The sequence below is a fragment of the Heteronotia binoei genome, chromosome 5 (genome assembly GCF_032191835.1).
Source record: "Heteronotia binoei isolate CCM8104 ecotype False Entrance Well chromosome 5, APGP_CSIRO_Hbin_v1, whole genome shotgun sequence".
NCBI lineage: Eukaryota > Metazoa > Chordata > Lepidosauria > Squamata > Gekkonidae > Heteronotia > Heteronotia binoei.
This window is the reverse complement of record NC_083227.1, coordinates 28372090-28397921: the sequence shown is the minus strand read 5'-3', so window position 1 is coordinate 28397921 and position 25832 is coordinate 28372090. Positions and strand designations below refer to the sequence as shown.

Below are 25832 nucleotides of genomic sequence, written 5' to 3'. Positions count from 1 at the left end.
CCTGAAAAGAGGGGGGAAACACACACCCCTGTATTCACACAGAATTAGGGTTGCCAGATCAAGAAATGTCTGGGGACTTTGGGGGTGGAGCCAGGAGCAAGAGTGTGACAAGCAGGATTGAACTCCAAAGAGAGTTCTGGCCATCACATTTAAAGGAATCGCACGCCTTTCAAATGACTTCCCTCCATTGGAAATAATGAAGAATAGGAGCACCTTCTTTGGGGGCTCATAGAATTGGACCTCCTGGTTATAAGAACATAAGAGAAGCCATGTTGGATCAGGCCAATGGCCCATCCAGTCCAACACTGTGTCACAGTGGCCAAAAAACCTAAGTGCCAATCTTTTTGAAACTTTGGGGGAGGGGGGTTTGAGGAGAGGCACTGAATGCTATGCTAAAAATTTGGTGCCTCTACCTCAAAAACCAGCACCCCCCCCCAAAAAAGCCCCAGATATCCACAAATCAATAACTCATTATACCCGAAGGGAATTGGTTTCCATAGGTATAATGGAGTGCCTAGAGGACATTTTCCTCCCCCTCCCCTGCTTTCTGATGACCCTGAAGCAGGGGAAGGGTTTCCAAACTGGGGGATCCCCTGCCCCCAACTGGGGATTGGCAACCCTACACAGAATACATGTATCCTTCCCTTTCTAAGCCAGTTGGTGTAGTGGTTAAGTGCACGGACTCTTATCTGGGAGAACCGGGTTTGATTCCCCACTCCTCCACTTGCACCTGCTGGAATGGCCTTGAGTTAGCCATAGCTCTGGCAGAGGTTGTCCTTGAAAGGGCAGCTGCTGTGAGAGCCCTCTAAGCCCCACCCACCTCACAGGGTGTCTGTTGTGGGGGGAGAAGATATAGGAGATTGCCAGTCCTAAGGGAAATCAACCCAGACTGTTCCCTGGAAGGTCAGATGCTGAAGCTGAAGCTCAAATACTTTGGCCACCAAATGAGAAGGGAGCACTCACTGGAGAAGATCCTGATGCTGGGAAAGACAGAAGGCAAAAGAAGAAGGGGACAGCAAAAGATGAGATGGCTGGACAACATTACTGATGTAACAAACACGAATTTGAGCAGGCTTCGGAGGATGGTGGAAGACAGGAGGGCCTGGCGTGACTTTGTCCATGGGGTCGCAAAGAGTCAGACTCAACTGTGCGACTGAACAACAACAACAAAGCCGCTCTGAGTCTCTGATTCAAAGAGAAGTGTGGGGTATAAATCTGCAATTCCTTCTTCTTTTAAGGGCAATCTTAAAAGACAGTAATAAGATTTTGAGGTTCAGAACTGAGTCCTCTGTCAGATCCTTTCATTTTCTATTTGTTTATTTAATCAGATTGGTATCCCGCCCTCCCCTTATGGGCTCAGCGAGCAGCACAAATAGCAGCCAAGGGAAAGAGATAGAATGAGATGCTCCTTGGCCTGGAGGGAACAGGGGAAGCACTGAGGGGCACGATCCAGAGTTCCTCACTTACCCCATAAGGCTGCACAGAAGCAGCTTCATCTTTGCAAGAAAGAGATGGCAAAGAATGTATCCTTGGTGTTTGAGCACCACCTGTAAGCATAAAAAGGTAACTGAATGGCAATCTATACTTCCCAGGTACACTTCAGTTCCATTGGGGGGAAATAAGATTCTCACGATTCCAACTATCCTTGCATCCTTATTTTGGGTAATTGTTTGCTTCCAAACATTTCACAAATCAAGTACTGAGGCAGATAGTACAAAAAAAAAATTGAGGTCTGTTTGTCTATAATACACAGCCTTTGGGAAGAGTTTGGTGTAGCGGTCAAGTGCACAGACTCTTACCTGGGAGAACCAGGTTTGATTCCCCACTTCTCCACATGCACCTGCTGGAATGACCTTGGGTTAGCCTCTCTCAGCCCCACTTACCTCACAGGGTGTTTGTTGTGGGGGGAGAAGGTAAAGGAGATTGTGAGCCGATCTGAAATTCTGAGATTCAGGGTGGTACAAATCCAATATCCTCTTCTTGTCTACCTCTAGGGCCCATACTTTCCCTCCCAGGGACATACTGCTTTTCTAGGTCTGAATGGTGCCCACTGCCCCATGCCAAGGACCACTGAAGAACCAAGATTTCTTATAATTACCATGAATCTTCCTTCTTGGTGGTCCAGAAGGTGGGGCAGTGTGTCCTGCCCGAGAGTATTGTTTGATGGGCCCAGTGTCAGAGAGGGAATGCTGGAGATGTTTGGGACCTTTTGACCTTAGTCCTTCAGAAGGTTCATAAAGGATAAGTTTTTTTCCTCCTTAGTCCCCTGTGAGGGGCAGAAGGGTTGGTAGGGTCAGGCCCTTTGGGAGAGGGTTTTTCTCTATATATTGCTTTAGGGACTTTTCTGGAGCAATGAGGGAGAAGCTCCTACCCTACAGGCAGGGGTGGAATTCTAGCAGGAGCTCCTTTGCATATTAGGCCACACACCCCTGATGTAGCCAATCCTCCGAGAGCTTACGAAAAAGAGCCTTGTAAGCTCTCAGAGGATTGGCTACATCAGGGGCGTGTGGCCTAATATGCAAAGGAGCTCCTGCTAGAATTCCACCCCTGCCGACGGGGATCGCAGGCAAAGACCTGGCGACCCTGCCTACTTGGAGGGAGGAGCTTGGAGGGATTCTGACTGCCACACCCCCTGGACCACTGGAGAATGTCATATTCATAGAGAATGAGGATCTCAGTACATGAATCTTTATGGGATGATTCAATACCATTTTTTTGACAAAACTTTCCCTACCCTGGTGCTAAAGAGCTCGTTAGATCAATCAAAATGTTGAATGCACCCGACTGCCACCTTCCACCAACATCCTTCTGAGGTTAGTCAACTCTGCATATTCCTTGCCCTGTTGAATTTCTAAACTGAGAAGCTGGAGGGGACCATCTTTCTCACAGAGAGCCAGGAGGGCATAAAAACAGCCCCCTCACACACAAGCAGAAGCACTGATCTCCTTTTGATCTTACCTGGAAGAAGGGGTCGATAACAATCCTGTACAATCCAGTCCTGCACCTGAAACAGAATTGGAGAGCCCAGAAAGGGGAGACTAATGAGAAAATGAAGAGGAAATAGGGGATTTCAGAAATTAGGAGCAATCTATATCAACTGCAATGGCAAACCACCCTGTAAAAAGCCTGCCGTGAAAACATTGTGAAAGCAACGTCACACCAGAGTCGGAAATGACTGGTGCTTGCAAAGGGGACTACCTTTACCTTTTTTTTTAATATCAACTTGTATGGCATCCTTCATCATCTCCTGTGCCCCTCCCCCCACACTACCAAGATAACAGAATCATAGAATTGGAAGGTACCTCCAGGGTCATCTAGTCCAACCCCCTGCACAATGCAGGAAACTCACAAACACCTCCCCCTAAATTCACAAGATCTGCATTGCTGTCAGATGGCCATCTAGCCTCTGCTTAAAAACCTCCAAGGAAGGAGATCCCACCACCTCCTGAGGAAGCCTGTTCCACTGAGGAATCACTCTAACTGTCAGGAAGTTCTTCCTAATGTTGTGCCGGAAACTCTTTTGATGTAATTTCAATCTGTTGGTTCTGCTCCTATCTTCTGGGGCCACAGAAAACAATTTCACACTATCCTCAATATGACAGCTCTTCAAGTTCTTTTAGATGGTGATCATATCTCCTCTCAGGTGCCTCCTCTCCATCTCACCTGCTGCTCCTGAATCTTGTCCTCTGCCTGGCTGAGGAGGAAGCCTTCTGCCAGGGCCACTGCCTGGGAGCTGGTCTCCGGCCCACATTCCCTCACCCAGCTCTCCATCTCTGGGGGCAGTATGGCCAGGAACTGCTCCAAGATCACCAGGTCCAGCATCTCCTTCTTGTTGTGCCTCTCTGGCTTCAGCCACTGATTGCAAAGATGGTGGAGTTGGCTGCAAACCTCTCGGGGCCCCTCAGCCTCCAGGTAGCGGAACTTCCTGAATTGCTGGTGCTGCACATCTGAAGGGAGGACGTGGTGTACCAGGCTCTTCTTCATGGTTTCTTCACACAACTTCCTTCTCTTCCTGGCTTTGTTGGCAGTGATGCCTTTTCCCAAATCAGGGACAGCTGAGTCCAGCTCTGTCTTCATCCCCCCTTCCCCTCCAAACAGACTTTACCTGGACCCGTGGATTGCCTTCCTCCTCTGCCAGATTCTTCTATAAAGGCACGAGCCAGATCTGTGACCTCCTGCAAAGCCAACATTATTTTTGGTGACATATATGACAACTGCATCCAAAAAAGTGAGTTCTGATTCACAAAAGCCCAAGTTGGAATTGAATTTGATAATCTTTCAGCTATCCCCACCCTCCTGTTTTATTCTGATTGAAGAAACATTGAAATGAGTAAGTAGCAGGAGGAAACAAGTAGATACAAGTCTGTGGCTGCAAACGGACTGCTGCTTCTGTCCTCTTTTCGGAGTATCCTTCTTCAGGCAGGTCACCAAAGGGGCTGGCATGTCATAAAAATGATTAAACAGTATTTTAAACAATATTTCAAATGCATATTGTCTTCTTATTCAAGATACTCCCATGCAGGGCTTTTTTTGTAGCAAGAACTCCTTTGTATATTAGGCCACATACCCCTGCTGTGGCCAATCTTCCAAGAGCTTACAGGGGTCTTAGTACAGGGCCTACTGTAAGCTTCAGAATGATTGGATGCATCAGGGGAGTGTGGCCTAATATGCAAATGAGTTCCTGCCACCAAAAAAAGCCCTGCTCCCATGTATAACTAAATTATTTCAATTGGCTGTGCTCTTGTCTCCAGTGGATCCGGCAAAACACTTCTATTTAACCTGGGCTTAAAAGGGCCAGACAAAGAATCCAGCAAGGGCCAGAAGCAGCGGTCCGTTTGCAGCGACACCTGTTTTGGGAAGCAGTCATATCCATTTTGGAATTCCTTGGGACTTTGTGTAGCTCTGCAAACAAAACCAGAACATTACACAATTTTCTGTAGAAGGGAATTTTTTTGGAATACCACTGAATGTGGTTTAGTATAAAAAGTGTTTTGGAACATGCAATAGTAAAAACCCTCAGGGAGAGTTCTATATTGATTTGCCTAAACCAGAGAGTCTGGCTGGTCGTTGCTGCAGAACTCTTTTGAGAATCCCCCCAAGGGAGCCCCCTCTGCACTATCCCATTGTCCCAAACAAAGAGATGATTTTGCAAAGGAAATTATTCCTTTATTTCTTACCGCCTTTTAAAGCGATCCTCCAAGGCAATTCCTCCCCCCGCCCCTCCTTTTAAGAAGAGCTAAACACTGCAGGAAATCACGGTGGTCCTTTTGCTGTTGCTGCCTCTCTAGGAATAGGCACGCCTTCCCTTTAACCCTTAAGGCGCCTTCTGCAGGGCTCTGCTCCAGGCTTGGGCTTGGCCCCGCCAGAGTGTGTACGTGTTGACTGACCCAGCCAGCGCCAATCCGGTTTCAGGCAAAGGGAAGAGAGAACTGAATAATCCCTCCCCACTTTGCATCCCAATTTGGCTCGTTGTGCCCTCTAAGAAGCCTGCTCTAGGTTCAGAAGGGGCGGAGGCAGGCCTTGACTTCAGTAGGAGCTCACAGGAGTGCAGCTCCTGAATCTATCTATCTAGGGCCTTTTTTGTAGAAAAAGCGTAGCAGGAACTCATTTTCATATTAGGCCGCACCCCTTGACATCACCTTTGTTTACCATAGAGCTTTTTTGCAGAAAAAGCCCAGCAGAAGCTCATTTGCATATTCGGCCACACCCTCTGATGCCAAGCCAGCCGGAACTGCGTTCCTGTGTGTTCCATCCATCCATCTTTATCTCTATCATCTCTCTCTCTCTTTCTTTCAAAATAATCTTTAATTTTAACATACACCAAAACCAATCTCCCCACCTACCTACCTTGTCCATTGAATAGCAGGTGCAGCTGCATAACAATCCCTGGATGAGCTCCACCACCTATTTTTCTTCAAAGTGACCCCTGGGTGGGGGGAACAAAGTGATAGCAATCCCTGTACAGAGGTCCAGAGAAATACCATCTTTTGTTCCCTGGAAATCAAGCAGGGGAGGTGGAAACGCTTCTGGCTGAGTTTAGAGCCTTTCCTTTCCATCAGCTGTGGTCGCCTATCTCCAAGTGCCGGCTGGAGATCTCCTGGGATCTGCCCTAAGCATTGCGTTGAGGATATAGAGAAGCTTCCGGCTGGGCTCACTGGCTGGAGCAACTTAGACCCATTCCTTTGCATCTGCTGTGGTTGCAAGAACAAAGGAAACTTAGCGTAATTAACTGAATTAACTGTAGAGAGGAGCAAGCCAAAAAAGGCACGCTAAGTAATTAAAGGCAAAGGTAGTCCCCTGTGCAAGCCCCAGTCGTTTTCGATTCTGGGGTGACGTTCCTTTCACAACATTTTCACGGCAGACTTTTTATGGGGTGGTTTGCCATTGCCTTCTCCAGTCATCTACACTTTCCCCCCAGCAAGCTGGGTACTCATTTTATCGACCTTGGAAGGATGGAAGGCTGAGTCAACCTTGAGCCGGCTACCTGAACCACCTTTTGCTGGGATCGAACTCAGGTCGTGAGCAGAGGGCTGCGACTGCAGTACTGCAGCTTTACCACTCTGCGCCATGGGGCTCTTACGCTAAGTAATTACCATCATAGAAATATCAACATGAATTGCTATCAAGGCTGGCCGTAGACTGTCTGGCATCCTACGCAAGCTAACTTCTGGTGCGCACACACCCCGCCACACTGATAACGTCACTGAGTCACATGGCAGGCACCCAATTCGGTGCCCCTAGAAGCCCTAGGCAATTGCCTAGTTTGCCTAGTGACAGGGTCAGCCCTGATGAGTTACTACAGGGCTTTTTTTGTAGAAAAAGCCCAGCAGAAACTCATTTGCATATTAGTCCACACCCCGTGACAGCACCATTGTTCTGCACAAGGCTTTTTTGCAGAAAAAGCCCAGCAGGGACTCATTTGCATATTAGGCCACAACCCCTGACACCAGGCCAACCGGAACTGCGTTCCTGTGCGTCCCTGCTCAAAAATAGCCCTGGGTTGCTATATTGTAAAATATATAATGAATTATGTTGGTGGCAAACAACAGGACTATATTGAATTTTCAGTGCTCGCAGGCAGCCTGAAAACATTTACAGATTTGTCAGTATTAAACAGTTTTATTTAATAATATATGGTAACAGTATTCAATACTCATAGTCATCAATAAGCACTTATTACCCATCTCATACCCATCTCATACATTACTTTCCAACTACCCCTCCCCCCCATCTTGACCCCCGCCGGTGTTATTTACTTAAAATAGTATTATTTAAAGGTAAACTTAACTAATAAAAACAAAGGTTATAAATCATTTTTTCTACTAATTCTTAATTGTTATCAAAAATCTCCCAATGTCCTTTTATTTTCCATTCTTTTTCTATATATCTTATAAACTTCTTCCAATCTCTATTGAAACCTTCTAAATCATAGTCCTTTAAGATTCTTGTTAATTTGTCCATTTCACTCCATGTCATAACTTTTACAATCCAGTCCCATTTTCTGGTATTTTATCCTGCTTCCACAACTGCGCATACAATGTCCTAGCAGCTGAAAGCAAGTACCAAATCATACTTCTATTCTCTTTTGGAAAATTTTCCATTTGTAATCCCAATAGGAAAGTCTCTGCAACTTTCTTTATTTCATATCCCAAGATCCTAGAAATTTCTTGTTGAATCATTTGCCAATACTGTTTTGCTCTTTCACAAGTCCACCACATATGGTAGAAAGAACCTTCATGTTTTTTACATTTCCAATATCTATCTGGCATCTTATTATTCATTTTTACCAGCTTTTTAGGAGTCATATACCATCTATACATCATTTTATAACAGTTTTCTTTAATACTCTGACATGTTGAGAGTTTCATAGAGTTCTTCCACAAATATTCCCATGTGTCCCTCTGTATTTCTTTATTTACATTAATTGCCTACTTTATCATTTGAGATTTTAGTACTTCATCTTCAGTAGACCATTTTAACAGTAGTTTATATAATTTTGAAATTAACTTGTCATTATCTCCAAGCAGAACTTTTTCCAATTCTGTTTGCTCTTTTCTTATTCCTTCAGTTTTAGCATCATTTTCCACCAAGCTCTTTATTTGTTGCATTTGAAACCAATCAAACTTATTATTCAATTCTTCAGCAGTTTTCAGCTCTATTTTACCCCCTTGTATTTTTAATAGTTGATTATATGACAACCACTTTTCTTCACCCGTCTTAGTTGATATTTTTATTACTTCTGCTGGCACTATCCACAATGGTTTTCTCTCATCTCCATATTTCTTATATTTCATCCATGTATTTAACAAATTATTTCTTATATAATGGTGAGGAAAAAAAGCATACATCTTTTTTTCCCATAATACATATAAGCGTGCCAACCAAATTTATTTCCCTGACCTTCCAACACTAACAGTTTTTTATTTAACAACATTATCCACTCTTTTATCCATACCAAGCATACTACTTCATGGTATAATTTTAAATCTGGTAGTTGAAATCCTCCTCTTTCTTTTGCATCTGTTAAAATTTTCATCTTAATCCTTGGTTTCTTCCCAGCCCATACGAACTCTGAAATTTTACTTTGCCATCTGCTAAATTGTTTACTGTCTTTCACTATGGTAATGGTTTGAAAAAAATACATTATTCTTGGTAAAATGTTCATTTTTATTGCAGCTATTCTACCAAGCAATGACAGGTTAAGTTTATTCCATTTTATCATGTCTTCATCCATTTTATGCCATAGATTTTCATAATTATATTTATATGTCAATATTTTTCATTGTTATCTCTACACCCAGACATTTAACTTTCGAGGTGACTTCACATCCCATTAACTTCTGCAATTCTTTTTGTTTACTTACTTGCATATTTTTACATAGTAGTTTTGATTTTTCTTTATTAATATAAAATCCCACCATTTCTCCATATTCTTGTATCTTAGCTAGTAACACTGGTGTTACTTGTATCAGATTTTCATTTATAAACATTACATCATCTGCAAACGCTCTATATTTATAAGTAAGTTCTTTTATTTTCAGTCCTTCTATTTCTTTATCTTCTTGAATTTGCATCAATAAAATTTCAAGAGTCATTATAAACAACAATGGGGAGAGCGGACAACCTTGTCTCGTACCTTTACTAATTGTCATATCTTCTGTGAGATCTGCATTTATACATAACTTTGCACGCTGCTCAGTGTATATTGCTTTTACCATCCTTATGAAATTTTCTCCCAATTTCAATTTTTCCATCACTGCAAACATAAAGTCCCAGTTTAAATTAACAAAAGCCTTCTCTGCATCCGCAAAGAATAATGCAACTTCTTTTTCTGGGTGTCTTTCATAATATTCTACAATATTTACAAATGTTCTAATATTGTCTCTTATTTGTCTTTTGGGTAGAAATCCTGCTTGTTCCTCCTTAATAAAATTCATCAAATATTGTTTAAGTCGTTCTGCTAAGATTCTTGTGTAAATTTTATAGTCACTATTTAACAATTAAATTGGTCTATAATTTTTTACATTCGTGACATCTCTATCTTCTTTTGGAATCAATGAAATAACAGCTTCCTTCCATGTATTTGGTATTTTCCCCTTCATTCTTATAATGTTCATCAATTGTTGAAGTTTTGGTATTAATTCCTCTTTGAAGGTTTTAAAATTTTTTGCTGTAAATCCATCTGGTCCAGCATTAATTGCTGCTTCAATTTCTATTTTTTCAATTGGTTCATTCAAGATTTTTTTCCCATACTTTCTGTTAAGGGAGCCATTTTAATACTTTATAGGTATATTTCCATTTTTTCTTTATTTGTTTTAACACCCTTAAACAGTTTGGCATAATACTTAAAAAATTCTCTTTTGATTCCTTCCTGATTTACAATTTCTCTTCCATCAACCAATATTTTATTAATAATTTTACTTTCTCTCTTTTTTTCATTTGCCAAGCCAAATATTTTCCAGGTTTCTTTGCTTCCTCAAAAGATTTCTGTTGTAGTCTTTTCAAGTTCTATTCCAATTCTTTATTTAACAGGTGTCTCAATTGTGTTTGTAATATTGTAATCTCCCTCATAATTTTCTTTTTCCCTGGTCTCTTTCTCAATTCCCCTTCTTTTTTCTTTATTTCATTTTGAATGTCCAGCATTTGTTTTTCTTTTGCTCTTTTATCTTTATTATTTAATGCAATCAATATACCTCTCATTACTGCTTTATAAGTATCCCAAACTGTTTGGAATTCAACATCTTCATTATCATTTATTTGGAAGAAAGCTTAAGTTTCATTTTCGTAAGATGTCACTGTTTCTTTATTTTGTAGTAGATCTTCATTTAGTCTCCATCTTCTTGACTTTTAAACAGTTTTGTAGTCCACATTAATGGGCTATGGTCTGCACCTATTTTAGGTAAAATCTCTATTTTCTTTGTAATAAGACCTAAATCCTTTGAACCCCACAACATGTCAATTCTAGAAAAGGTATTATGTCTTGCTGAGAAAAAAGTATAGTCCCGTACTTCAGGGTTGAATTTCCTCCATATATCTTCCAAATTTTCTTGTTTAACTAGTTCAAAAAAAGACTTTGGCAATTTCCCTTCTTTGTTATTTTTTTCCCGGATCTGTCCAATGCATTCTTAATTGTTCCATTAAAATCTCCCATTATTATAATTTGTTCATAAGTCACATTGTCCAATTGTTGTATAATGTCTTTAAAAAAAATCTTTTGCTCCATTTGGTGCATACAGTCCCAGTAGCAACGCTTTTTTAGCATTTAATGTTATTTCCACAGCTATATATCTCCCATCATTATCTTTAAAAATCAATTTTGGGTCCAATTCCTGTTTAATATAAAAAATCACTCCCCTTTTCTTCTGCTCAGCCAATTAATAAAATTTTAGTCCCAATTGTTTGTTCCATAAAAATTTATAATCCTTTTGTTTAATATGTACTTCTTGCAAACAAATTATATTACAATTTTGCTTTTTAATCCAATGAAACGTTGCCTTTCTTTTTTGTGGTGAATTTAGTCCATTTACATTCCAAGATAATAATTTGTAATCTATCATGGTGCAAATTCTTTATGTTCTTCCCAAAATCTATGTAGTTCTTGTGTGTTTGTAATTGTAATCCTTCTCCCTTGAAGTTCAAAACTCAAGCCTTCAGGTATTATCCATCTGTACCTCATTTCATTTTCCCGAAGTTTCTCTGTCAGTTTCTTATATGACCTTCTGTCAGTTATCACTTGCCTTGGCAACTCCTTCATAATTCTTACTCTGCTGCCTCCCACTATCTTTTTCAAAGTTTTTATTCATGACCTTTCCCACCATTTCTCTTGTCATATATCTTATAACCACATCTCTTGGTAAAAATTTTTTTTGGCATAAAGTGAGTTCACTTTATACACATAGTCATACCTATTTCTAGTACCTTCTGGATCTTCTTCCAAAAATTCTGCAATAATTTTAATTATATGTTCCTTCAAGTCACTTTCTTCATCTTCAGGCACTCCTCACAGATGTATATGAGTCTCCATCAACTTGCATTCATGTATTGCCACTTTTTCCTGTATTTTTATCAAGGTGGAATCATGTACTTTCACTCTCCCCTCCACCTCTTGCATTTTCTTTGATGTTACCATAGTCTCATTTCTGAGATCCTCTATGTCTCTTTTCAGTTCTTCAATGTCTTTTTTAATTTCCTTTTTGGAGGCAGTTATCATCTCCTTCATCCCTTTCATCATCCTTGCTTCTATTGCATCCAATTGTTCCTGCATTTTTTCCAGTGAAGCAGCCCTTACACGTGTTTGCTTATGGACATGTAAAAGCACTCAAAATTTTGACCTCACCAAATTGAATTTCAACTATCAGGTTTAAAAGAATAGGACTTGCTTTTTTTAATAAGCCCAAAATCGCCACTCCTAGAGCTTCCTGAGCTCAGATATTAATTTTTAAAGTTTATAATTTTTCAAAATGGCGGCCGCAACTTTGTACCTCTCTTTAAAACTTTTTTTCCAAGTTCCTCTAGAGGCTCTTAAAATAGGTTTTGACCATAATGTCCATAAGTAATTACCTTATATTCTTCAATTCTGCTGGCTCCACCAATTTTCAATGTCCCAAACACTTTAAAATAATTTTTAATTGTTGACCTCCTAAGAATGGCCACGAATGTTTTTCTATGGTTTTTCAGTCCTAGAGTAGGCTGGCTGCTTCAAAGATTTCCCTTTTACTTCCTGCTTTACTTGCCACCAAATCCCGTTCTCACTAGTAGAGAGATCTCGCGATACTTTGTGACGTACTTCCTGTTTAGTCTATAGAGGCTGCAGTTCTGTGATGTGGCTTTTTCTCCAAAACTGCAAGTAGACCAAACAATAAATTCCTTTCGCTTTTTAACGCTGTCTTTTAATATAATACAGTCCAATTTTCGCCCCTTCTCCCCTTCTTCTAAACTTTCTGTAATCCACTTTTCCACCTTCTTATTTTATTTTATTCAGTTTTTATTAGTCCCGGAATGAAAGATAATAATCTGTACCTTTTCAGTAGTTATCCAGATCAACACCGGTCTTGCATAGCTTTAGATGTTTAGTAGAATTAAAGAAGATTAGGATCCTGTCGAGCTTAAGTCAAATAAATGACTCTGGAAACTTCTGCAGATGATGAAATGCAACTCGTCTCCGGAGACTCTTCAAAGCCTCAAAGGAGCCCCACCCCGGGACTTCTTTTCTGCCAAAGTAAATCTCCTCAGAATTTTCTGTGCATGTCTTGGACTAATTTCTGACTGAGAGAAGTAGGCAGTAGGCATTGGATTACCTTTAACTACCCCGAACAGAAGTTCCAGTCTGCTCCCCTTATGAGAAGCAGTTCAGCTCGCCATTTTCCAACCCTGGAAGTCCAACATTTACAGATTTGTAAATATATAGAACAATTTGAGTACGGAGCAAAATAGCACTGTAGTCCCCCCAAAATATAATGCTGCTTGCAAAGTCACAGAAAGGAATACAGTAACAGTATAAAGGTAGAAAATCATACACGCAAGCAGCAACAAAGACACCCATTCTAGATATTGTGGTGTTTCAAATTCTCTTGCAAAGTTCATCTAGTAGGCTGTTTCATTGGAACCCAATTTCAGCATCTCAGTATTCCAGACAGAGTTCACAGCATAGCAATGGAATCCTTCAGTTCTCTTACGATATAGCAAGTCATATCGATATATTTCTGTGATGGTAGTTACTTAAATAAGTCAAGGTAGTCCCCTGCGCAAGCACCAGTCGTTTCCGACTCAGGTGATGTGGCATCACAATATTTTCATGGCTGACTTTTTTTTTTTACGGGGTGGTTTGCCATTGCCTTCCCCAGTCATCTACATTTTACCCCCAACAAGCTGGGTACTCATTTTACCAACCTCGGAAGGATGGAAGGCTGAGTCAACCTGGAGCCAGCTACTTGAACTCAGCTTCCACCGGAATCAAACTCAGATCGTGAGCAGAGTTTAGGACTGCAGTACTGCAGCTTTATCACTGTGCACCTTTTTTGGCTTGTTCCTCTATACAGCCTCTAGGTGGCGGCTGGAGATCTCTTGGGATTACAGCTGATTACCAGGCAACCAAAATGGCCACTTTGGAAGGCGGGCTGAGTGTGTATGTAGGTATGTATATCATTTGCACATGCCACGCACACACACCACACATGTGGAGGGCATATGCAAATGAGTTATGCAGATGAGTTTTGCTAATAAGCTGCAGCATCTTTTTCTACAAAATGATCTCTATAGGATTATACCCCACTGAAGCCTCTCCTCTAACCCTCAATATCTTCAGGTTCCACCCCCAAAATCACCAGGGATTTCCCAATCTATGAAGAGGAGACTTTGTTCTGGGTGGTGAGGCTTGATTTGGAGTGGGGGGAGGAAGAAGTAGTGACTGCCCCCCCCCAGATGTGGAAGAGGGAGGCGGGCTTCACAGTCTGTGGATCCAGTACTTCCCTGCCCATTTCTTTGTGGCTTATTGTCCTAGGGCAGGGGTGGCCAAACCTGCTTAATGTAAGAGCCACATAGAATAAATGTCAGATGTTTGAGAGCTGCAAGACAGGAAGGGAGGAAGGAACTTTAACTTTAAATGCATTCTTCAAGCCGTTAGCGGCTGGGCTTGGTGCTGTGATTGTATGGCTTCGAGAACATATGAACATATGAAGCTGCCTTATACTGAATCAGACTCTTGGTCCATCAAAGTCAGTATTGTCTACTCAGACTGGCAGCGGCTTTCCAGGGTCTCAAGCTGAGGTTTTTCACACCTATTTTCCTGGACCCTTTTTAGTTGGAGTTGCTAGGGATTGAACCTGGGACCTTCTGATTACCAAGCAGATGCTCTACCACTGAGCCACCGTCCCTCCCCTATATGAAGCTGCCTTATACTGAATCAGACTTTTGGTCCATCAAAGTCAGTATTGTCTACTCAGACTGGCAGCGGCTCTCCAGGGTCTCAAGCTGAGGTTTTTCACGCCTACTTGCCTGGAACCTTTTTTTAGTTGGAGATGCCGGGGATTGAACCAGAGACCTTCTGTTTACCAAGCAGATCTCTACCACTGAGCCACCATCCTCCCCTAATTACAATACAATATGTGTGAAAGAGCCACATGTGCCTTCCGAACCACAGTTTGGCCACCCCAGCTCTAACCTAAGGACCAATGTTCAATCTAAGCTTTTAGAGAGAAGAACCAGCTGAAGCTGGGATGGGAAAGAGGGTCAAATTGTGACTTCTTCGCTGCATGTAATGTTGCAGGGAAATTGGAGGGGCGCTTGCTTACCTTACAGCACCCACAGTCTCACTGAATTAATATAATGGAAATTAGAAACTTGCCATCTTGGACTTTTAATATGTATGGAAATGTGTTATTATATATTTTATTTTTAATATGATATGTTTGTTAATTGCTAACAGCAACAAAAAATGTTTTTAAACTGTTGTTAGCCGCCCTGAGCCTGTTGGGGAGGGCGGGATATAAATCTGATAAAATAAAATAAGCAGACGCATACATGCATCCTCTGGCAGGGCGAAACCAGGAGGAAGAGGTCCTTTTTGCCCCCTGTAGTGAGACAGTCTAAGGGTTACTTGGACAGAGTCTACATTCCTAGAGAGGCATTGACCAAGAAGGACACATGACTTCCCTCAGTCATTTCCTGATCGGCTGCCCCAAGTGCATTTTGATTGGCTAATGCCTGTTGAGTGAAGGAGACGCGGGGCAGTTCTGGCAGATTAGGTAAGCAATAAAAAAAATATTTTTCTTTGCAAAAGTTTAGACAGTGGAATAATCAAGAAGGGTGGCCGGGGTGTTCCTAAGATTCCTGCACCATTTACCACCCAGCCTCTATAGTTTATCAATCTTTCCTTCACATTATTGACCAACGGATTCCATTTTCCCAAGAGTTTCTACACTTGCTCACAGGAAGGCTCCTCTTTACTGGAAGCAGAGCTGAATTCTTCCTGTAATTTGGTATATGCACATTCTGCTTTCCCCCCTCTGTCTTCTGTTTAGGGTTGCCTGGTCCAATTCAAGAAATATCTGGGGACTTTGAGGGTGGAGCCAGGAGACTTTGGGGGTGGAGCCAGGAGCAAGGGTGTGACCAGCATAATTGAGCTATCACATTTAACGGGACTGCACACCTTTTAAATGCCTTCCCTCCATTGGAAATAATGGAAGTTAGGGGCACTTTCTTTTGAGACTCATAGATTTGGACCCCCTGGTCCAATGTTTGTGAAACTTGGAGGGTATTTTGGGGGAGAGGCACTGGATGCTATACAGAAAATTAGGGAGGGGCGGTGGCTCAGTTGTAGAGCATCTGCTTGGTAAACAGAAGGTCCCAGGTTCAATCCCCGGCATCTCCAACTAAAAAGGATCCAGGCAAGTAGACGTGAAAAACCTAAGCTTGAGACCCTGGAGAGCAACTGCCAGTCTGAGTAGACAATACTGACTTTGATGGACTGAGGGTCTGATTCAGTATAAGGCAGCTTCATATGTTCATATATAAAAAGGTAGTGCCTCTATCTCAAATGACAGCCCCAGCCCCAGAAACCCACAGATCAATTCTCCATTATACCCTATGGGAATCGGTCTGCATAGGGAATAATGGAGTGCCCAGCAGACATTTCTCCCCTCCCTTTCTGATGACCCTGAAGCGGAGGGAAGGCCTCTAAACTGGGGAATCCCCTGCCCCAACCTGGGGACTGGCAACCCTGCTTCTGCTTCTGCTACTTATTCACTTATTTCAGCAAAACAAAATGGATTTCCAGAAGACTAACACCCTTGATTCTAGTTTGAGTCCAGTGGCACCTTTAAGACCAACAGAGTTTGATTCAAGGTATAACCTTTAATGGGCACACACGCTTCTTCAGATACAATGAAATGGAAGTTACCAGTCCATACATATGTATAGGTAGAAGGCAAGCAGTAATTTAGCATACAGCATAATGAAAGTGTTTAACAGATTCATGGACCAGAACAAAGTTTGAGTCCAGTGGCACCTTTAAGACCAACCAAGTTTTATTCAAGGTATAAGCTTTTGTATCTGACAACGTGTGCGTGCAAACAGAAGCTCAGACCTTGAATAAAACTTTGTCTTAAAGTTGCCACTGGTGCTGAGCTTATATGATTACCATTTTTTTGTGTTTAATTCGGGGTGGGGGAGAAGGAAATATATATGTCATATGGCTAAATGTTTGTTTAACAGATCTGTTAAACATCTCCATTGTGCTGTGTGCTAATTTAATGCTCACTCTCTACTTATATGTATCGACTGGTAATTTCCATTTCATTGTTTCTGAAGAAGTGTGCATGCACAAGGAAGTTTATACCTTGAATCAAACTTTGTTGGTTTTAAAGGCACCACTGGACTCAAATTTTGTTCTGCTGCTTCAGACCAACACGGCTACCCAACTGACTCTTGGTTCTAGTATCAGTTTTTGTCAGGGCTTTTTTTTTGTAGGGGGGGAAAACCCCAGCAGGAACTAATTTGCATATTAGGCCACTCCCCCTGGCATCACCATTGTTTTACACAGGGCTTTTAGGTAGAAAAAGCCAAGCAGGAAATCATTTACATACTAGGCCACACCCTCTGATGCCAAGCCAGTCGGAACTGCGTTCCTGTGCATTCCTGTTCAAAAAAAGAGCCCTGGTTTTTGTGAATCAGAGGTCACGTTTTCCATTGCAGTTGTCAGATATAGTCATGTTTGTGTATGCACATACACGCATAAATGCACACATAAAATTTCTAAATCAGTCTTGGCTTTGCAGGAGGTCACAGATCTGGTGCTATAGAAAAATCTGGCAGACGGAGAAGACAATCCTCTAGTCCATGTGAAGACTGTTTGGAGAGGAAGGGAGGATGAGTGGACAGCCGGACTCAGCTGTCCCAGGATCAGGAAAAGGCCTCGATGCCACCGGGGCTGGGAGCAGAAGAGAGCTGTGGGGAGGAGCTGTGCAGAAGAGCCTGGGAGACAGCGTCCTCTCTCCAGATGTGCAGCACCGGCAATTCAGGCACTTCCGCTACCAGGAAGCCAAGGGGCCCCGAGAGGTCTGCAGCCAACTCTACCATCTTTGCAATCAGTGGCTGAAGCCAGAGAGGCACAGCAAGAAGGAGATACTGGACCTGGTGATCCTGGAGCAGTTCCTGAACGTCCTGCCCTCAGAGATGCAGAGCTGGATCAGGGAATGCAGACCGGAGACCAGTTCCCAGGCAGTGGCCCTGGCAGAAGGCTTCCTCCTCAGTCAGGCAGAGAAGAATCAGGACCAACAGGTGAGAAGGATTCATCTAGGTTGGGCGGGGTGCACAAAATATGAGCAAGTATACTCTTGGAATCCACACAGATTCCCTCAACTTTTTCAACGCCCCCCCCCCCGTCTTTTCCCTCTTCTTTTCTCATCTGTGTCCCCTATCTGGGATCCCTGCTTCTTTTTCAGGCATGGGACAGGATCACACAAGAGCATTACAGCAGAGCAACTTTTCAGGGTAAGATTGAACAGAGTGTTTTCCCCACTAGTTGGCCTCCTGACTGTTTGGGCTGCCAAGCTCCCGGGTCAGGCGGGGGTTCTCCCATCCTGGAGGTTTCCAACCCTCCGGCCCACATTGGGCCAGCGGGGGGAACCTCCCCAACGTCACCAGCACGATGATGTCACCCACAAGCGATGTCATCACGCTGCCGATGTCACGCACCGGCTGCTCTAGGCATTTCCAGGAAAACTCTATGGTTTCCTCACATGCTCGAACAATTTGGGAGGAAAAACTCTATGGTACAATCGGCCGTGGGGGATTTGGCAACCCTACTGACTGTAGATATGCTGCCTTGATGCCCCAGAAAAGATTCTGCACCAGCTTCTTAGTTTAGAGCCAGTTTGGTGTAGTGGTTAAGTGTGTGGACTCTTATCTGGAAGAAACCGGTTTGATTCCCCACTCCTCCACTTGCACCTGCTGAAATGGCCTTTGGTTAGCCATAGCTCTTGCAGGAGTTGTCCTTGAAAGGGCAGCTGCTGTAAGAGCCCTCTCAGCCTCACCCACCTCACAGGGTGTCTGTTGTGGGGGAAAAAGATATAGAAGATTGTAAGCTGCTCTGAGTCTCTGATTCAGAGAGAAGAGCGGGGTATAAATCTGCAAATCTTCTTCTTCGAGAAATTCGTTTTGAGATATAGAAACCTAAAATAAATTAAAAATCACTGCAGGACAATTGGACAAATACAATAAGGAAGTGGAAAACAAATTTGCCTTCAAACTCAACTGATGATGATTAATGTCATAAATTAGGAGAACAACATGCTGGGCCACTAAAAAAGAGTTACAAAATCATGAGCATTCAGGAGCCCTTAGGCTGTAATAATTTCTGATATGTCAAGAGTTTTTTGCTACACACTTTTCAATAAGGCAAGGAGCATGCAGAGTTGATGGACTTTGAAAGGATATTGATGAAGGCGGCAGTTGGGTGCTTTCAAAACTGACTAGGTTCTAAGTGCCTGGGTAGGGAACATTTTGACAAAAATGGTCTTGGTTCATCCCAGGAATATCCCCGTTTTGCACTGTGGCCTTCCTGGTCATCATTCCCTATGAATATGAGATTCTGTAGTATTCTCCATAAGAATTATTATATGTGACCAATAAAGCCCTGTGTGTTTAATTTTTAATTTGATTTAATTTGCAATTTATATCCCGCCCTATCCTGCAAAGCAGGCTCAGGGTGGCATACAACATTAAAACATTGCAATAAGAATCATATAAAACATATCAGATTAAACAAATTTAAGATTTCTCATAAACATAATACATACAGATTAAAATAAGAAGACCATAACTCCAACAATAGTACAGCCTGAGGGCATAGTTCAGCAGTTGGTACAACTTCAGCTAATTAACACCACATAGCACAGCTTCAGGTCACTGACATCACTTAAGGTTGTGACTCATACCCTTGACCCAACTCAAGCACATGGATAGTAAAGTGCTGGGGGAAAGTTTCAGAGAATGCCTGGTAGATTAAAAGCCTGGCGGAAGAGCTCCATCTTACAGGCCCTGTGAAACTTAGATAAGTCCTGCAGGGCCCAGATCTCCAATGGGAGCTCATTCCACCAGGTGGGGGCCTGGACTGAAAAGGCCCTGGCCCTCGTTAAGGACAACCGGGCGTCCTTAGGACCAGGGATCACAAGAAGATGTTGTGTAGATGATCTCAAAGCCCGGGGGGGTGGGGTGGCTCATATGGGGAGAGGCAGTTTTTAATAATAGTAGCAATATTTTCATTTATACTGTGCTTTTTTAAGTGGGATTCATTGCAGTGTGTGTGTGATAAAAAGAAACTTCACACAGTCAGTAAGCAGATGAGATGATAACGTCAGTTAACCAGCAGATTATAAAACAGGATAAGTATACACAGGGCTTTTTTGTAGCAGGAACTCCTTTGCATGTTAGGCCACACCCCTGTGATGCAGCCAGTTCTCCTGGAGCTTACAGTCCCTCTCTCTCTCTCTCTCGAGGATGCTTACAGTAGGCCTGTAATAAGAGCCTTGTAAGCTCCAGGAGGATTGGCTACATCATAGGGGTGTGGCCTAGTATGTAAAGGAGTTCTTGCTACAAAAAAAGCCCAAAGTATATGTGATAGGATGAATTTACCAGCAAAGATTCATAGTAAACTGAAATAATGCTGAGCTGGAATTGTTGAATGGAGGGAAAATCCAGAAGTAGGCATGCCACCTTACTAAAGATAATGTGCCAATGGCATCTATCACTGTGTGGCCTAGCTGCAAAGAGATTCTGGGATATGGAAGCTGCAGTCTTACCAGTGGATTTAGAACAGCCTGTTTCTTGTGCTTCAGAGCATTTCTGTTTTAATTCTGTGAATTCTATACCATTGGTAAAACAGACCACAGTTTTCATATATGATAACAGGACCAAGACTAGATTTGGCAAAAGTGTGGAAGCAAAACGTTATCCAAAATAAGTTTGCAAGGATAGTTGTGCTTATGAGCCAAGATAGTGAGAATCATATCCCCTCCTACAAACGCAAGGAATTATAATGAGAAGTACTTGGAGAGTATAGAATGCCTTCCATTTACCTTCTTATCCTCCCAGGTGGTGCCATACATTCATTGCCATCTCTTTGTGGCAGAGAGAAAGCAGCTTCCAGGCAGCCTGACTGGGTAAGTATGGACTATGGATTGTGCCCCTGGGTGTCTCTCCTCACCCTCCCTTGATTAGGGAGAATTGCCTTCTCTCTCTCTCCCTTGGCTGTTATCTGTGCCCTTTTTTGGACACAACTTCAAAATGGAGGTGTGCAGGGGTGGAATTCTAGCAGGAGCTCCTTTGCATATTAGGCCACACACCTGATGTAGCCAATCCCCCAAGAGCTTACAAGGCTCTTTTTTGTAAGCTCTTGGAGGATTGGCTACATCAGGGGTGTGTGGCTTAATATGCAAAGGAGCTCCTGCTAGAATTCCACCCCTGGAGGTGTGAATCCTGAATGTCTGCATCTTATTATAGTCCTTTTGGATTGCCCTTAGAAGGGGAAGATTTCTTACATTATCTGTGAAGATAGAAGAGCTTGTTTGTTTGTTTCTCATGTCAGGGTCTGGTGACCTTGGAGGAAGTTTCTGTTCATTTCACTGAGGAGGAGTGGGCTCTGCTGGATCTGGACCAAAGAAGGATTCACCAGGAAGTCATGGAGGAGAATGGTCAGAATGTGGCCTCTCTGGGTAAGACTCTCCTTTCTCTTGATTGACAGATGCTGAAAGCAGAAATCCAAGAAGGACTCCAGGTCTGACCCAGATGGCCTGGGCTAGTGCAATCTCTTCAGCTCTCAGAAGTTAAGCAGGGTTGGTCCTGGTTAGTCCATGGATGGGAGACCACCAAGGAAGTCTATGCAGAGGCAAGCAATGACAAGCCTCTTGCCTTGACCACACTATGCAGTTGCCATAAGTCAGTTGTAGTTTTTTGGCACTTTCCACCTTGGTCACTAAGAACCCTGGAGACTCTCAGGAGGCAAAGAGAGTGGCTGCAAATGCAGGCAAGGGAAGGGGTTCTATGTAGTTATTGGAGTCCAAAAGTGTTGGTGTGTAAGCTAAAATATTGGTTTGTAAAGGAAAACATGTTAGATGAGAAAGGTCCATCTCCTGATTGCCCATTGAGGGCTGAGCAGGTTCATTGTTCTTCTGGAGTGCCAAATAAGAACATAAAAGAAGCTATGTTGGATCAGGCCTATGGCCCACCCAGTCCGACACTTTATGGATTCGTCTATGTAGTGAACTTGAAGTGTGAACTTGAAGCAAAGCTTGCTCCACATTCTAACCACTACACCGAACTAGCTGTCAGTCAGAGCTGCAGTAGACTGGGATGTCGGATCCTCTTGCCTGGGGTGGGGGGCTAAAATACTGTCTCCTTGTAAGCTGGAGCTTCCTTTCCCTGTGTTGAAGTTCTCTCCTTCATTCTTCCCCCAAGTTGGGTCACTACCAAAATCCAAGAAGTAGCCCCTTCCTTCCCATTGTATGCATCTTTCAGGGGTGTACAAAAATAGATTTATCCCATTTTTTGTAATGAGCAGCTGTAGTATAGGCAACTTGGTTTCAAAACTGGTGTGTTTCTTAGATATGGAACATTTGGAAGTTACTGGTTTGTTTCTTTCCTCCAAAGAAAAACTTCTGGCTACCAAACCTGATTCCATTTCCCAGCCAGTTTAGTGTAGTGGTTAAGTGTGCAGACTTTTATTTGGGAGAACCGAGTTTGATTCCCCACTCCTCCACTTGCAGCTGCTGGAATGGCCTTAGGTTAGCCATAGCTCTCGCAGAGATGTCCTTGAAAGGGCAGCTTCTAGGAGAGCGCTCTCAGCCCCATCTACCTCATAAGGGTGTCTTTTGTGGGGGAAAAAGGTAAAGGAGATTGTAAACTGCTCTGAAACTCTTGAGATTCGGAGTGGAGAGCAGGATACAAATCCAATATCTTCTTCTAAAACACCCCTGTGTTGCCTCAAAAATCCTCAGAGAACTGTCCTTAGGTTAGAAGAAGAGTGTAACACAAATAAAAAGATTACCAACAAAGAGAAAGCTTGGCTGGGAATAATTGTTTTGCTCTGGTTCTGTACTGATAAGACGGTTCCATGTGACGTTCAACAGGGGCACGTTCCCCAGATGAGGGACACCACTTAAAATGCCCAGTGTCTAGTCTCCACTTTCCTCAGCCCCACAGGGAGATCCACAGATGGCAGGGGTTGGGAGACCAAAATTGTCTGGAGGTTGGAGAGTGTGGCCAGCTTTCGAAGCTTGGAGGTCAGATTGGGTCTGTGTAGTTCTGGTGTAAACCCCCGCTCAGAACTTGACGTCCAATAAATGAAGTTTAGTTCTGTATTTAAAATGAAGAGATTTAGCAAAGGCTATCTAGTCCAACCTCCCGTTTCACATGGGGAACACCTAGAGTCCCTGGAAGCTTCACAAGAAGAGAGATACTGTCTCTACACAAGGAGGTTCCACTAGTCCACATGTATGTGATGGAATTGCCATCCAAGGAAGACTCAGCAGCTAATCAGGGCTAATTAATCAATACAGGGCAGGACTGCTTTCCTCGTCAAGTGATTTCTGTCCTCTCATTAGATCAATTAATGGCCATCTTTATTGCATTCCATTTTGCCAGTTTGGTGTAGTGGTTAAGTGTGCGGACTCTTATCTGGGAGAACCGGGTTTGATTCCCCACTCCTCCACTTGCACCTGCTGGCATGGCCTTGGGTCAGCCGTAGCTCTGGCAGAGGTTGTCCTTGAAAGGGCAGCTGCTGTGAGAGCCCTCTCAGCCCCACCCACCTCACAGGGTGTTTGTTGTGGGGGAGGAAGGTAAAGGAGATTGTGAGCCGCTCTGAGACTCTTTGGAGTGGAGGGCGGGATATAAATCCAATATCTTCTTCTTACTTAAAAGGCTTCCCGTTCTTTTCTCTTCTAGAGGCTGACCGTCCCCAGAACAAGTCCAAGGGAGAACCACAAAACCCTCAATGTGACAGAAAGAAGAAGAAAAGAAACACTGGACGGAAAAGGAAGAATGAATGCTCTGCTTCTCAGGGTGCTGAATCTGAGATGTTCAGTATAGACCAAAGAATTAACACAGGGGAGAAATTGTATAAATGCTTGGTGTGTGGAAAGAGCTTTGCCTCAAGTTCACAGTTTGCAAAACATCAACGTATTCACACTAGGCAGAAACCATATAAATGCTTGGATTGTGGAAAGTGCTTTGTTTGGAGATCAGACCTTAATATACATCAGCGTATTCACACAGGAGAGAAACCATATAAATGCTTGGAGTGTGGAAAGAGCTTTATTCGGACTTCACAGCTTTTGAAACATCAACGCATTCACACTGGGCACAAACCATATAAATGCTTAGAATGCGGAGATAGCTTTGCTCGGAAATCACACCTTACTACTCATCGACGAATCCACACAGGAGAGAAACTATATAAATGCTTCGATTGTGGAAAGAGCTTTGCTTGGTGTTCACTCTTTACTATACACCGACGAATCCATACAGGGGAGAAACCATATAAGTGCTTGGAGTGTGGAAAGAATTTTACTTGGAGTTCACAGCTTACTAATCATCAACAAATCCATATAGGTGAGAAATCATATAAATGCTTAGAGCGTGAAGACAGCTTTGCTTTGAGTTCATGGCTTATGAAACAACGTATTCACACTGGGGAGAAACCATATAAATGTTTTAAGTGTGGAGAAAGCTTTGCTTCAAGTGAACATTGTACTTTACATAGACGAGTCCATAAACGGGAGAAACCACATAAATGCTTGGATTGTGGAAAGAGCTTTGCTTGGTGTTCAGACCTTGCTGCACATAAACGTATTCACACAGGTGAAAAACCATATAAATGCTTGGACTGTGGAAAGAACTTTGCTCGGCATTCACAACTTTTGAAACATCAACGTATTCACACTGGGGAGAAACCATATAAATGCTTGGATTGCGCAAAGAGCTTTCTTTGGAGTTCAGACCTTATTAGACATCAACGAATACACAAAGGAGAGAAGCCATATAAATGCTTAGAGTGCGGAAAGAGCTTTGCTCGGAGTGCACACCTTACAATTCATCAACGAATCCACACGGGGGAAAAACCATATAAATGCTCGGCTTGTGGAAAGAGCTTTGCTTCGAGTGCACAGCTTACTAACCATCAACGAATCCATACAGGGGAGAAGCCATATAAATGCTTGGAGTGTGGAAAGAGCTTTGCTCAAAATCCGCAGCTTACTAGACATCGACGAATCCACACTGGGGACAAACCATACAAATGCTTACAGTGCAGAGATAGCTTTGCTTCAAGTTCACAGCTTTTGAAACATCAACGTATTCATACAGGGGAGAAACCATATAAATGTTTGGACTGTGGAAAGAGCTTTGCTCAGAGTTCACAACTTAATAAACATCAATGTAGTCGCACAGGGATGAAACCGCATAAATGCTTGGGTTGTGGAAAGAGATTTAATTCAAATTCACAGCTTATGAAACATCAACACATTCACACTGGGCAGAAATAATATCTGAAAAAGTGAGAAGTGACTCATGAAAGCTCATGTTCTGCTACAATTTTTTTTTTTTTAGTCTTTACAGTGATCCTGGACACATCCTCTTTTCTAATACTACCGATAGACTAACATGGCTACCCATCTCAAGAGTTACCATAGAAATGTTTCTAGTATTAGTAGATTTTAAGCCTTAAGCCCAACCTTACCAGGCATGATCATCTAGACCTTTTGTGCTAGTTCAGGCCTGTATTATACTGTTGTTGAACTGGTATTGGTTAAGAAGGCATATTCAATTCTGTACTAAAATATTTGGGACACAGTTTATTTTTAAAAAAATAAAAATAAAATGAGAGTTATTTGTTCTGTCCTGTGAATACATTTTAAGGACAAGTGTCACAGATCTCACAAATACCTCCCCCTAAATTCTGACAACAGTGAAGATCTTGTGAATTTAGGGGGAGGTATTTCTGAGTTTCTTGCATTGTGCAGGCGGTTGGGCTAGATGATCCTGGAGGTCCCTTCCAACTCTATGATTCTATCGTTAGAGTTAGTAGATTATGTGGTTTAGAACTAAATTTTCTGCCCCTCTTGCTCTGTCTAGCATATTTAATGATAGTTTGATGCAGGGATGGAATTCAACAGGAGCTCCTTTGCATATTAGGCCACACCCCTGATGTAGCCAATCCTCCAAGAGTTTACAAAAAAGAGCCTTGTAAGCTCTTGGAGGACTGGCTACATCAGGGGTGTGTGGCCTAATGTGCAAAGGAGCTCCTGCTAGAATTCCACCCCTGGTTTGACAAAATGAGTAGT

At 42.7% G+C, this 25832-nt stretch overlaps 3 protein-coding genes across 3 annotated transcripts in view; 2 read left to right on the top strand and 1 right to left on the bottom strand.

Moving 5' to 3' along the window:
• LOC132571247 (zinc finger protein 883-like) overlaps window positions 1-5316 on the bottom strand; it is a 71692-nt gene extending 66376 nt beyond the window's left edge. The window contains exons 1-4 of the mRNA XM_060237986.1: window positions 5178-5316; window positions 3664-4175; window positions 2959-3004; window positions 1468-1547 (exon numbers count right to left, since the gene is read on the bottom strand). Of these exons, the coding sequence (XP_060093969.1) occupies window positions 1468-1547; window positions 2959-3004; window positions 3664-4077 (540 nt within the window). The 5' untranslated portion in view covers window positions 4078-4175; window positions 5178-5316. The remainder of the gene's footprint in view (window positions 1-1467; window positions 1548-2958; window positions 3005-3663; window positions 4176-5177) is intronic.
• The window catches only part of LOC132571892 (uncharacterized), an 851656-nt gene that overhangs the window by 539644 nt on the left and 286180 nt on the right, over window positions 1-25832 (top strand). The window lies entirely within an intron of this gene.
• Window positions 15154-25378, top strand: LOC132571246 (zinc finger protein 345-like). Its single transcript, XM_060237983.1, has 6 exons — window positions 15154-15242; window positions 17274-17775; window positions 17940-17988; window positions 20590-20657; window positions 21083-21209; window positions 23437-25378. The coding sequence occupies exons 2-6, from the start codon at window positions 17365-17367 to the stop codon at window positions 25032-25034; spliced, it is 2253 nt and encodes a 750-aa protein (XP_060093966.1). The 5' UTR covers window positions 15154-15242; window positions 17274-17364; the 3' UTR covers window positions 25035-25378.

Excerpts from the sequence above, each read along its gene's own strand:
- LOC132571246 (XM_060237983.1), top strand. The coding sequence starts at position 17,365 with ATGAGTGGACAGCCGGACTCAGCTGTCCCAGGATCAGGAAAAGGCCTC. Across the intron at positions 20,658-21,082 it reads CTTCCAGGCAGCCTGACTGG|GGTCTGGTGACCTTGGAGGA; the intron begins GTAAGTATGGAC and ends TTCTCATGTCAG. Across the intron at positions 21,210-23,436 it reads TCAGAATGTGGCCTCTCTGG|AGGCTGACCGTCCCCAGAAC; the intron begins GTAAGACTCTCC and ends TTTCTCTTCTAG.